General features: G+C 40.7%; 1 protein-coding gene across 3 annotated transcripts in view; it reads right to left on the bottom strand.

Annotated features, from left to right (window-relative positions):
• afg2a (AFG2 AAA ATPase homolog A) overlaps positions 1–13,702 on the bottom strand; it is a 607,544-nt gene that overhangs the window by 397,429 nt on the left and 196,413 nt on the right. Inside the window, exon 14 of one of the 3 annotated variants that reach the window (XM_068042657.1) lies at positions 6,542–7,971. The exons of the other annotated variants lie outside the window; for them this stretch is intronic. Within the exon in view, the coding sequence (XP_067898758.1) occupies positions 7,938–7,971 (34 nt within the window). The 3' untranslated portion in view covers positions 6,542–7,937. Of the gene's footprint in view, positions 1–6,541; positions 7,972–13,702 lie in introns of those variants that run through there. 3 annotated transcript variants of the gene reach the window in all.

The following is a 13,702-nucleotide window of genomic DNA, read 5'->3' as shown; positions in this document are numbered from 1 at the left end:
AAATTGTTTGTTAAATGTTTTGATTTCATACGAAGTCAATTTTTGCCCCATATATAACACTTCAGACACAACACAATCAGCTGCAATTTGGATTAATGCTACTAAACAAGGCTGGTAACAATCCTATGATGCTAGTTCCAATTCTACCTCATAGACCAAGGTAACTCTACAGTTGAGTAGTGATATCAAGCTACCCAAAGTTTTCATTGTTTTCAGATTTTATTTTAAACAATCTTTGTTTTTTTCCCATTATTTCCCTCATAGAACCCTTGGAACATAAATTTCAGACAGCGACATCTGTAATGGGCAAGGTGTGGTGACATCAGTCAGTGAGATCGTCACCATAGAATAGTGATCTCACTGAGACCAGTTTTTTTCAATGTTTTCCAGGCAGAGTTCCTCCTCTCCCATATTCTGTTGGAAAACAGAATTCCCATTCAGCAGATAAATGATCTGAAATGGTTTTGTCAATCTAGATGCCAATCTAGGTGCACTCTATAAAACTGCAACAAATTAATATTTGAAGGGATCAACACAACATTTAGAAAAATTATAATCAGAATTTTTGTTTCATATGCTTATTCCATGAAGCCTTAGGGTCATCCATTGTAGAGCAAAATCCCTGAGGTAGCATCAGGGAACAAGTAATCTAGTTTAAAACATCTGTCCGTAGAAGAGGAATCTCTCCTCTTGATTCACCAGGGAGATTATAGAAATTACTGTCAGCTATGTTATTGTATGAAAGTTTAATGCATTCATATCAAATTCTTCTCTTTGTTATTTTAATTTCCAACTGTAATTTCCAACCTATTAACTACAAGCTGGATGGATAACAATCAGCTTGTTCTTTATAATCCTCAACATCACCTTGACACGCATTTTAATACAGGTGGACTCTTTCATTGAACCTTATTGCTAGAGAATATTTCAAGTCAATGTACACTGAACTGTGTCCAATATTGCCGTTGGATAATTAAAGATTCCAAAAGGAAATGAAGAACTTATGTTGCTCCTGAAGATTAATGAAACAAGTGAATGATATGATATTGTCACAGACTTGTAATTATTTTTCTCCTAGGATTAAAAACAGTTTGTGTGCCTTTAAAACTCTGTTAAAAACAGTGCACCTTTAAAAGGAGAGAAAGTGCTGGAGACAGTGTGTCACAGCTGCATTTTTGTTACCCTGAGCAAGAGCAGGAGAGAGAGAGATCACATTGTAATGTTTCCAGTTAACTGTGCGTGGAACTGGCAGAAACCGAGTGAAACCAGTTTGTTTGGAGAGACTTTCCAGCGAGGCGTATTGAAGAGAAAAGGAGCTGTTTATTGTCTCTCAGCGGAAATTCTGCAGGGAGCTACAAGCCAAGTTAATTCCCTGAGTAAAGAAGAAAAGTCTTCTTTTTCAAGAAACTGTTTGTATTGCTGTGCTCATCGTTCAAAGAACTGTTTAATGCTTGCTGCAGCTGAAGAGTTGAATGCCTATCTTCTGAAGGACTATTTTCATAAAATCCGGATGGAGACTTTGAGTGGCCTTTGACTATTTCCACATTAGAAGACCACATCCATCAGGAATGTAACCTACAAAGACTTACTTATTTTATTTATTCTTAAGAGACAGCTAATTTAAAAAACTCTACTTTTAAAACTGGTTAACCGTTAGTTTTTGAGTGGATATGTGTGAATGCAGGAATTAGATTAAAATAAGTTATAAGGTCTTTAGACATAGGTTTATCTTAATAGTGTTTAAGATTTAGTTTTTAAATGAATAGTTAATTTGTTGTTGTCTAAAGATACCTGGTTTGGTCTGTTTCATTCTGGGGTTACTGGAGTGTTTAATTTGGCTGTTTTCCGATTGGGTGTGAAAGCTTAATAATATGCTGCGATCTGGTGTGACGGGACTAAATTGACAGTGTGTTGCTCCATCCGCGGTTGTAACAATATTAATATGCTTAATAATAAGTGCCCAAGAAGGAATTTGCATTTATATATGTCTTATCATATCTTTAGGACACCCCAAAGAAATGCTGGCATTTATCAGCCAGTTAGTGTTGCTGAGCCTTCTTCTTGAACTTCTGCTGTCCTTATGGTAATGTTGCTCCACGTAGTGTTAAGTAGGGAATTTCAGGATTTGGACCCAGCAATAATGAAGGAACTGCAATAGATGTCCAAGTCAGGATGATGTGTGATTTGGAGAGGAACCATTAGCTGATGTCGTTCTCATGATCTTGTTGCTTTTCTCCATCTTGTTGCAGGAATTGCGTGACTGAGAGGTCAAAGTAAGCTTGACAAGTGACTGCAGCAGATTCTATAGATAGTACATACTTCAGCAACAGTGACGGTGGCAGTAGCACTGATCAACAGCCTGCTCTATCTTTGATGATCTTGAGCTTCCTGACTGTTGGTTCAGCTGTACCCATCCACATGGGCAACACGTGTTCCATTACATTCCTAACTTGAGCTTTGTACATGAAAGACAGGCTTTGAGGCCAGAAGAGACAAGCAGCAGAGTAAACAACTTCTGCCTTTTTCTTGTAGCCATGCCATTTATATGGTACTGTCAGCAGGGGGAGAAATGTTGACCAGAACATTGGCAGAACTCCCTGCTTATCTTTGAATAATGCCAATAGATCTTTTCCATCCATGTTAGCACACTGACAGGGCCTCTTTTTAACATCTCCTCCAGCAATACAAAACAATTTCTGAGGCCAAAAAATAATTTTTACAAATTTCCTACATACTGCCTCTAGCTACCCGAGTCAGAGCAGCAAAGTCGAGTGGCCTCTGCAGCAACTCTATATGAGTGGATTACTCATTCTGATTGTTTATATTGCTTGGTCTCTGGCATTTAGGGAGAGATCAATACCCTCTGCAGCAGGAAGCCAGAAGTCCTGCTCCATCATACAGATAACAGCAGAACAGAGCTCTGGAATTTCAGAGGCACATATTTTTAAGGGGACCACTATAGGGTTAGCCCCATTTGAGAACTCAGTTCAAGCCCAGCCCCAATGAATGGGATGAAAGTCTCCTTGTTATGCCAACTCTTAGGGTTCCATGTGAAATCAGTTTGGGTAGCCTCAACCCCAGTTCTAATGAAATGTCACAGATCTGAAACATCGGCCGGGATTTTACCCTAGGCAGATGGGAGCCGTCCACCAACTGAAAAGTCGGCGGCAAACCCACTTTCACCTGGCCTGGAGATCCAACTGCTATTTTGCAAGTCCCCGGGCTTTAATTGGTCTGAGGCGGGTCTTCCAGCCACTTGAGATAGGAAGTCCTGCCTATTAGAGCTGCCGGCCAATCAGCGGGCTGGCAGCTCTCAGTCCCAGCAACGGCACTGGGAGCGGTGGCCACTGCTGGGATTGCAGCACACCCTACTGAAGATGTTGTCGGGGAGCCTTGAACCTAAGGTACGTTTTTGTTGCCTCGCCGGGGATGATCGTTTGAGCCCCGGCAAGGCAAGGGTGGTCGATTGTGGGGCCGGTGGGGGGGGGCTGGGGGGGGTGGTTGGGGCAGCGGGGGGGCCCTCCATTGGGCACAGGGTGGCCACTTAAGGACCTTGATTGGCCTGGAGCGGGTGGGCTGTTTTTCGCCGTCGCCGCCCTGCGCAAAGTGGCAGTGGAGGAGGGAATGGGTCGGGAAGGCCCCCCCACCCCCCACAAGCCTCCCGCTCCATTTTACGCCCCCCACCCTCCCGCTCCTTTGGGGGGGGGGGGGGGGGCGTAAAATTAAAATTCAGCCCATTAACTCTATTTCCCTCTCCACAGATGCTGCCAGACCTGTTGAGTATTTCCAGCATTTTCTGTTTTTTTGCTTTTCATACACCTTTCCTTCACCCCATAGCAAGTTTTCATTTAAGTATCAAGATTTTCTTTCTTGGCTTTTTTTAAATTTTGAAATGATCCACATTGTTTCAATGCTGTGGCAAAATATTGTTCAAACTGTGACATAACCAGTCATTACAGAATTAAGCCTGGAAACAGTACTTTTGAAACTTTCTGAAAAACACCATTCTTCAGTGTCAATGATTGCAGCAGCCACAGCAATCCCAGAGTGGCAAAGGTTCCTGAAATGCCTAGAGTTCTTCCAGCAGACTCCCACACACAGCCCAGAGTCATGCTGTTCACTTAGACTGGAACGTATTATTGAGTCTGACATTTCTGTCAGGGTTGCGCAGCAGAAAACTGTCAGCGAAGCACTCCTGCCAACTCAATCTTTTCAATTCTGCTGCCATGATCGTAATTAACTGTCACGCTGCTTTATTTCCTCCATTCGCTGATTCTGGTGAAATATGGCTTGGCAGTTCGAGACTTTCCATGGTGTTCAGCTCTCCTTCATTAGTAGCAGGAAGTGGCATACATCTTCCTTAAGCATTAAAACTCTCAAATCAACAGCCAATGACATAATGGAATCTTATTCATTTAATCAAACTAAAATGACAGTCTAAGAGCATTCTGGCATGGTTAAGCACCTTGTGGTAAAATCATTAATTATTCAACTGAAGAAACAATAACTGTCCCCCTCTATTTATATACACAAAATATATTAGACACTGAAGTACAGCCTTTACAACGTCAAAGTATATATTCCTCCATTGGGTAACCTGAGTAAAAATGTCACTGTGAGTGAAAGCAAAACAAGGAAGCACACTTTATACTCAAATTGACTTTTTTAAAACTAATATCAATGAACGGAGAAAAATAGATCCCATAGTTTTAAAGTTATCCTTATGGAGGTATAAAATATGTTCACATTTTTATGTAGTAGTGACAACCTAAATTCGTAACAGATTAAATCTGGTTGACAAAAGGAGAAATCAGTATATGGCCAGTTTACTTCAACATATTTCATTATTGACTACTTTGCCCCAGTCAGTAACAAGAGCTGCACCTTAAAGAAATCTGACGACTTACAAAGAAGTCTTCTAAAATCTTCAATAAACATTTCTCCAGAGGCCATTGCATTAGGGTATTTCAGGGATTTCAAATGAGAATAGCACTGTGAAAATTGTACAGCTGCAGATGAGAGTTATTAACACAGAATAACTTCTGTAACATCTGGTATAAAAATGAAATCTCCAGTATTGATAAACAGCAGCAAGCACAAAAGTAAAAACCTAAATATCAGAAATCATAAATATTCTAGTATCTGGATTTTATGGCAGAGGCCCCCATCTGCTCTCTCAGGTGGACGTAAAATATTCCATGGCACAATTTGAAGAAGAACAAAGACGTTCTCTCTGTAGTCCTGATCAACAGTAATCCCTCAACTAGCATTACTAAAACAGATTATCTGGTCATGAATATCATTGCTTTTTGTGGGATCTTGCTGTGCACAAGTCATTTGCCATGTTTCCTACATTACAACAATGACTACATTTCAAAAATAATTCATTGGCTGAAAGGGTGTTCCAAGGTTGCGACATAAATGCAAGTTCATTCTATTGTCACAAAAAAAAAATAACAGTAAGTTTGGCAGCCAATTTCAATATTTTGCATCACTGATTTGACAATCTCACTACTTAGTCAGTAAATTGACCTTTGCCCTCACACCATTTCAGGCGTAAAATTGTTGAAATTAAAAGCTACTTAACAAATGCCTTGCCATGGTATTAACTGCTTTGCATAGACTTCAAGTAAATTAATCTAGCTTGACCCAAAATACAGATGTGTTAAGTCAGAAGTATTTTACTTACAAACAAATATAGATTTGTGTTGGTATAAATATTAAACAGATGACACTATATTATAGCCACTTTATACTGATCCATTATTTCAAAGAAAGATCACATTTCTGTCTTTGACTGTGTTTAGAATCACCAATTAAACAATTCTGATTTTCTTGTAGTACAGGAAAGCTGAAATTAGTTTTTGTCAGTGTACAATTCAAACACTTCACAAAGCTGGTAGTGAAATTGTGTTGTTCTCTCTCAAAGGCCTATTCGGTAATCACACTGGCCAGTATAGTCCCATGCCATACAAATGGTATGAAGTTCTATAGGTGAACTGTGCTGTTAACTGATTTCCGCCAAGATAGCAATTTAAGTGTTTCAATTGGCCTCAGTGCCCTCCAAATGGGTGCAGGAAAAATTAGTCAGGATTCCCACATCTGATCATTATCTAATGACTCTTACTGCTAAGTGTGCATGTCAGAGGAGAATGCAATGGGTCTCTGTTATGATGTGCTTGAGGTGAAATAGACTGCTGTTAAGAAATGGGACCTGTAATAAATGATACTTCGCATAATAATGTAGAATTCCATGGAATAAATAGGCATAGTATGAGGCAATCGGCAGAAAAGCTGTTACCTCTCTCTCTCTCTGGAAAAACACAAACAATCCCGAGCAGTCAGGGACCATGAAAGAGATAAAGCCCACAAAGACATTCCTGAACTGATACAGGGAGTCTTTTAGCACCTTATGTACCCTCTTATTTGCACAAATGCCTAGTAAAGGCTGACAAATGAAAGACGACCTCGAACTAAAGTGATGGACAAGTGGGAGGTGACCACCCTGAAACGTCGGGTACCTGTCCTATATTCATTGGTTAGAAGGGTTCGAGCAAGTGATTGGCATAGGGTGAACAACCAGTCCCCCAAAATATGGATGCTCAGAGGAGCAGAGAGCACCCCATGTCTGGCAGAAAATAGAGAGCTTTCTGACAGCTTGGCTAACTGGAGAAGGCAAAAATATGGGAGTGTGGTAGGGTGCGGGGTGAGGGAGGGAGAGAGAGAAAGAGAGAGAAAAGACTGCCCCTTCTATCTGCAGAGATCGGCTGTAAAATCATCTGTCACAGGTAGTGCACTTCATCTGTCTATTTATCCTATGCATCATATCTAAACTGTTGCTTCTTTATAAATTTAACAAGCTATTTTAAAATCACATTATTAGCTCGACCTGTTCTTTGGGTATCTGTGAATCTTGAACCTAAATCTTGCAAATTTGTGTCAGAAGTGTGTTACGACCAGGTGAGGAAGGGGTCTCAGGCCCCCCTTTAGCCCCCTCTCTGTTTCGACTGTGACAGGGTTTATCCTTTTTTTAAACAGAGTGATTGAACGTACCACCTCAGTGAGCACTTGCTCCTGTTCCTTTAATATTATTGCCAAAGAACCAATCAGACAGGTTTTCTTGAATATAAACAAGAAAGATGTAAGATTATCCTTATCACTCTAAATTGGTTAATATTATTAAAATACGCGAGACATCCACACAAGAGACACACACACAAATAGATTACAGAGGAAAAACAGAGTTGGGTGGTTGGAGTAGGGTCTGAAATAAATGGAATTGAAATACAGTTCAGCAGTCCCAGAGCCCTTAGTTGAAAGTGTAGTCCTGAAGTCCTCACTGGGCCACATGCATGGTTCGGGTTTGCTTCTCAGGCTCCGGAAGGCAGAAAAAGAGGTTTTGAACCTTGTATCCTAATTGTTGGTTGTGGTGGTCTGTAGACTTGACTTTACCAGCCGCAGCCAGACATCTCTGGATCTGTACTGGAAAGAGAGATGGCATTTGCACCTCTTTGTGTTTTAATGGAGTCCTTCAGGAATTTTCTCTGAGATTCAAGGCTTTACCCCTCTCAGGCTATCCAGTCACACTTGCTGGGGGTTGGCTCTTTCAAAGTCAATGGGTTGCAATGGCTGTTGATGACCATGTTGAGAAAGCCATCTCAGGTAATTTAATCAGAGAGCACCCCATTGTTCTGGCTAGGTTGCCGCAGTCATGTTGTCTCCCGTCTACTCTGTTGCTGTTTCATATGCAAATTGCCGTGGCCATCTTGTCTGCCAGGTTACTCTTTTTAAAAATAAGTTATTTGTAAGAATTTCCAGTAAAAGTCTTAGGCAAAGTTCCAATCGATGAAATTAATATTTCTCATTTGGCATGTGAGGTTTTCAGAACAAGTGGGATTCACAGTGCTTGAGGTATCATTGGCTTGAGGTTTGAGAAGTCATGAGTCGTAGTTAAACATGTGTGGAATAGTTCTTAAGTAAAGACAGAAGTACAATGTCGTCAGCATTTCACAATGAACAGTTGATAGATAGCCCGACAGAGAAAACAGGCTCACCTGGGGTGAAAGATATTCTGAGAATTTTAGAGGAGTGCAATGGGGATTCTTGGTAGGGTCTCTGTGGAGGTTCAGAAAAGCAAACTTAAAAAAGGGCTGGGATAAATTGGCCTGTGGGGCACATTCATGTGCTCAAGGAGATACAGGCTGACCTATGAAGTGCCCTTGGGGAAGAGAACATTGATTTCCACGAGATCCTAGTTAACATCAAACAGGCCCCACAGAAAGTCCATGCAGAGAGACTCCATGACTGTTACCGTAAGACTCAAGAGCAGGAGGACCATAGACTCAAGAGGGCGAGGAGGATGATGATGATACATATCAAGACACCTCAAATTTTAAGAGCCTTTTCCAGCAGTCTTTAGTGGGATGGGCGTTTATAACACTAAAACATTGACCTGGGATGACTTGATCCTCCACGCCAGGTCTGTGGTAACCTCCCTTGAGCACCTTCGAAAGCTAAGGTAGCAGTTGTCGAAGGCCCGCTGCCCAGCCAGAAATGTGGACCACTGAGAAACTCCTTGCTGAGAAAGAATGTCCCAGCGAGTTGCTTTAACTGCAATCACTTGGGCCACTTTGCTCACGACTGCCCTAATTAGCCTAGGGGGAGAAGTGACAGAAATAGTGAGCCTTGTTTCCCTCCTCCTTCTCCAGCACTGTTGAGTCCCTACCCTGTCGAACAGCGACTAGAGAGAATGGAGACAGCAATAGAGGCCATGCGAATGAGAAACAGTGCCCGGCCAGTTAAGAACATAAGAACATAAGAAATAGGAGCAGGAGTAGGCCATTCAGCCCCTCAAGCCTGCCCCGCCATTCAATAAGATCATGGTTGATATGCCTAGACCTCAACTTTTTAAAAGGTGCTGCGGTACATCTGATACCCTGGCGAGTAACCCCAGACCCCCTGCGAGTCCGACAGGCCTCTCACAGAGAGGTGTTTTCCCTTCTCCGATACGATAGCAGTGGGAGACCGGTAGTCTGCACTGTTGATACCGGAGGCCGTGCATTCGCAAACCATAAACATGACTGTGGAAACATGATCAATCTCGAAGATATTAGCAGATCAATACATGCTCCTATGAGGCAGTATCTTTACACAGTTGAAAGTATACCATATATTCAAGGCACTGCCGAGTCAGCAGGGTGCTGTTCGCTAACAACAGAAATTGAAAAATTGGTTTGAGGAAGAAGCTAATAAGTTTGGAAACAATTGGAGTTTAATCTCAGGGGCTAGGAATTCTGCAGTGAGTAACTCACCTCCTGACTCCCCAAAGCCTGTCCACCATCTACAAGGCACAAGTCAGGAGTGTGATGGAATACTCTCTACTTGTCTGGATGAGTGCAGCTCCAACAACACTCAAGAAGCTCGACACCATCCAGGACAAAGCAGCCCGCTTGATTGGCACCCCAATTACCACCTTCAACATTCACTCCCTCCACCACCGACACACAGTGGCAGCAGTGTGTACCATTGACAAGATGCACTCAAGGCTCCTTCGATAGCATTTTCCAAACCTCTACCTCTACCACATAGAAGGACAAGGGCAGTAGATGCAAGGGAACACCACCACCTGCAAGTTCCCTTCCAAGCCACACACCATCCTGACTTGGAACTATATTGTCATTCATTCACTGTCGCTGGGTCATAATCCTGGAACTCCCTTCCGAACAGCACTGTGGGTGTACCTACAGCACATGGACTGCAGCAGTACAAGGCAGCAGCTTACCACCACCTTCTCAAGGGCAATTAGGGATGGGCAATAAATTCTGGCCGAGCCAGCGACACCCACATCCCATGAATGAATAAAGAAAAAAAAGTCTTCCCTGATGCCAATATTTTCCTTTGAAGTTGATAATGTTACTACTGATTTTGTTGTTGTCAATTCCTAACAACAAAAAATTCCTGCAAGTTTAAAAAGGGCTAGATGACTTGGGAAAACAGTTTAAAATGGTGCTTGGCCCGTCTTTGATTGGAAAAAAAGTTACGTAAAGTGATGCATCTGGGAATGTTTTGCTCCGTCCCTTTAAAACAAACACAAAAGTTAATCCTTTGTGCCGACAGCTTTGTTTAAATTTAATTCATCACACAACTTTTGTGTTTCTGAGTATGAATTTATATATTGAACATTATTAAATTATAAGTTTCATAATTGATAGGTATGTTTGGACAAATTCAAATTAATCCATTGGGCTCTGGGAAGAGCCACAATGGATTCTTTGTGTCTTTTTTTTTTAACAGGCGACAATTGTTTCCAGGACCACATGAGTACTGATGCCACAGCAAGAGATTGAGCAGGTTTTTAAAAAAAAGAATTTAAGAACTTATCTGCAGACATCAAATTTGGACTAAAGGATTTGCCTTTCAAAGACTTGGCCTTAACCCATTCAGGCCGTTTGTTATCTTGCAAGACAGAGTGCTTGAGAAGGAGAGATATTAAAGCCACCTTGAAATGTTAAATGAATTGATTAAAATAAATTTATATGAGTAGTTATGTCAAGCACTCAAAGAGAAATTTACCTGAAATTTTAAGAGGATAACCAAATTTTCATTCAACAAAAAAACTAATGAAAAGCAGTCTAAGTGGTTCCTGAGTACTGAGGGAGTGCTACATTGTCAGAGGTGCTGTCTTTAGGATGAGACGTTAAACCGAGGTCCCATCTGCCTGCTTGGGTGGATGTAAAACATCCCAGGCGCTATTTTAAAGAATTATCCCCAGTGTCCAGGCCAATATTTATCCCTCAACCAACATCACAAAAACAGATTATCTGGTCATTGTCACATTTCTGTCTGTGGGAGTTGACTACATTACAACAGTGATTCGACTTCAAAAGTACTTCATTGGCTGTAAAGTGCTTTGAGACTTCAGGTGGTCGTGAAAAGCGCTATATAAATGCAAGTTTTTTTTTTAAACAAGGTATTAGATAGTAACATTGCATATCATAGGGGAAGCAAGATCTTCTTAGAGGAACGATCAGTGACACTAATCCTGATAGAATATTTAATACAAATCTAAAATTTAGAATAATGTTCAGCTCAACAACTCAAAAAAAAACAGATTCATTGATTTTAGAGGGAGTAAATCAGTGGGTAAGCATGTGCATCTGTGCCAGAGAGAGAGAATGGTAGAAACAAAGTGAAAAGTAGAGAGAGAGAAGCAGAGAAAATGACAGACAGAAAGAGAGGGGGAAAATTTACATGACTGTATGTAAGCATGCACAGACACATGTAAAGGGATACATACTGAATACTATTCATTCAAAGGGTAACTCCATAGATTTTCTCCTCAATGAAAAAATGTTTCCTATTTTAAATGAAAATAGATTTTAAAAAGCGTTTGTTAAAAATTCATAATGCATTCAGGGTGGGTTGGGAAAGCAGGTAGGATAGCAAAGGATAGAGGAAGAGGAAGAGAGTAGCTATAGCAGCTGTGTGTTTAAATTTGATCTGGAACATCCTGTGCTCTGAATCCCATGGCTGCTAGTTATCTTAATTCACCTGTCTCAGTTAGGTTAAGCTTTGACAATCCTTGTCTGGGCTAATGACTGTAAAGATGGAAAGAAATGTAAAAAACAGAAACGCATAAAGAGGCAATGTTAAAGAATAAAACTGAATGCACACTGCCGCTTGCTAGGTAACTTTCTTTTAAAATAAGGAAACACAATTTTGTTACATTTTAGTTTTTAACACATTTGTTTCATTTGAACAAATGGCAAGTTTTATTAATTAAAAATAAAGGTGTAACACAAATCTAAGCCTGATGATCATTCAAATTTGTTTTTGTGCCATCCGAGCATAATGGCTTCAGGCCACATTCTAAAGAATCCAAACTTCAACATCAAAAACAGGAAAAACTTTGAAATTATTCACCAACTCTTAAAACATTACATAGACACAAAGTGCCACCCATGCCGCACCCGCACCTCCCCCAGTTTTTAGAACCCTGTACGTTAATGTTTCTGGCGTGCTTTTGTCTATTTTCTGATATCATTGGGAGTAACTACAGAACAATTACATGTGTTTAACCGCCCACTTACTTAAAAGTATATTTTATTTGAATGCATGTGACAATCTGAGCTACAAATTAGTCAGCTGTAATCTGACATGAATGCAAGTGTACATTCCTCAGTGGGTCACACAATTTTGCAGTGTACAAAGAAGCAGGTGCTTCCATACATCATTAAAAAAAAAAGAGATATTCTCAAAGGTCATTACCTGGAAGCAACAGTCTCAAGAGATGGCGCATTTTTTAACTAAACTCGATGCAGTCACACATTCCTACTGTGCAAAATCAGCTTAACAAACAAATGGTTTCCAAATGACTGTCTTGTCTGAATTGCCACCCCATTTAGTTTCCGATTAATTTTATGGGAACTGGGCCTCATATTTCACTATCCATCTGGTAGCAATTTCACAAAGGAATGCTTGTATGTGTCACCCTACTTCTGTCACTGTTATGAAGACAGATGTTTCATCTGTATCGACTGCATTCTCTCCTGCCGCCAAAAAAAATCGTCCCTGGTGAATCCTAGTGCAGTTTTTGAAAATAGATGCTAATAGCAATAATTATTAATTTCAAGCTTCTTTTGCGCTATATAGCTTAGAAAGAAATCAAAATGTGGCTCTTGTGTTTTGATTTTTACAGATTATATTATCTTAATTTTTGTAATTTGTTTCTCTTTCCTCACTAAAACTAGCACCCAACGTCAGAGCTCTCAGCCCGCTCAATCTACTTTGGACACGTTCACATGAGCACAGTCAACCTGTCGTGAAAAGTGCATAAGTCCCCCATGAAGGACATTCCCCCACCCCCTCCCCAGATCAGTCATTTTGAAAGAAGGAAGAACTTTCACGTATAGAGCACCTTTCACAATCTCAGCCTGGGCCAAAATGCTTTAAAGCCAATTAACTAATTTTGAGTTCTGATGACAGGTGACCTAGAATCATATAGCGCAGGAGGCTATTCGTCCATCGAGCCTGAGCCAGTTCTTTGAAAGAGCTAGAAAGTTAGTCCCACGTCCTGCTTTTTCCCCACAACCTTCCAAATATTTCCTTTTCAAGCACATATCCAACTCGGTTTTGAAAGTTACTTTCGCATCTTCTTCCATCACCCTTTCAGACAACGCATTTCACATCATAACAACTCATTGCATTAAAAAAAAACGAATTTCCCCTTTGTTCTTTTGCTAATTATCTTAAATCTGTGCGCTATGATTTTTGACCCTCCCGCCAGTGAAAACAGTTTCTCCTAATCTACTCTATCAAAACCCTTCAAAATTTTGAACACCTTTATCAAATCTCCCCTTAAAACTTCTCTGCACGAAGGAGAAGAACCCCAGCTTCTCTACTATCTCCACATAACTGGTCCCTTATCCCTGCTATCATTCTAGTAAATCTCCCCTGCACCCTCGCCAAGATCTTGACATCCTTCCTAATGTGTGGTACCCAGAGTTGGACATAATATTCTGAAATGTTTACTCTATTTCTCTCTCCACAGATGCTACCTGACCTTCTGAATATTTCCAGCATTTTCAGTTTCTATTTTAGATATCTAACATCTGCAGTTTTTTTACTTTTGTAAACACAGCAGTCAATTTGCACACAGTAAGGTCCCACAAACAGCAATAAGATAAATGACAACTTAATCTGT

This window comes from Heterodontus francisci, chromosome 1, assembly GCF_036365525.1.
Source record: "Heterodontus francisci isolate sHetFra1 chromosome 1, sHetFra1.hap1, whole genome shotgun sequence".
Classification (NCBI taxonomy): Eukaryota; Metazoa; Chordata; class Chondrichthyes; order Heterodontiformes; family Heterodontidae; genus Heterodontus; species Heterodontus francisci.
Note: the sequence above shows the minus strand (reverse complement) of the source record. Positions and strands in the feature narration are given on the sequence as shown.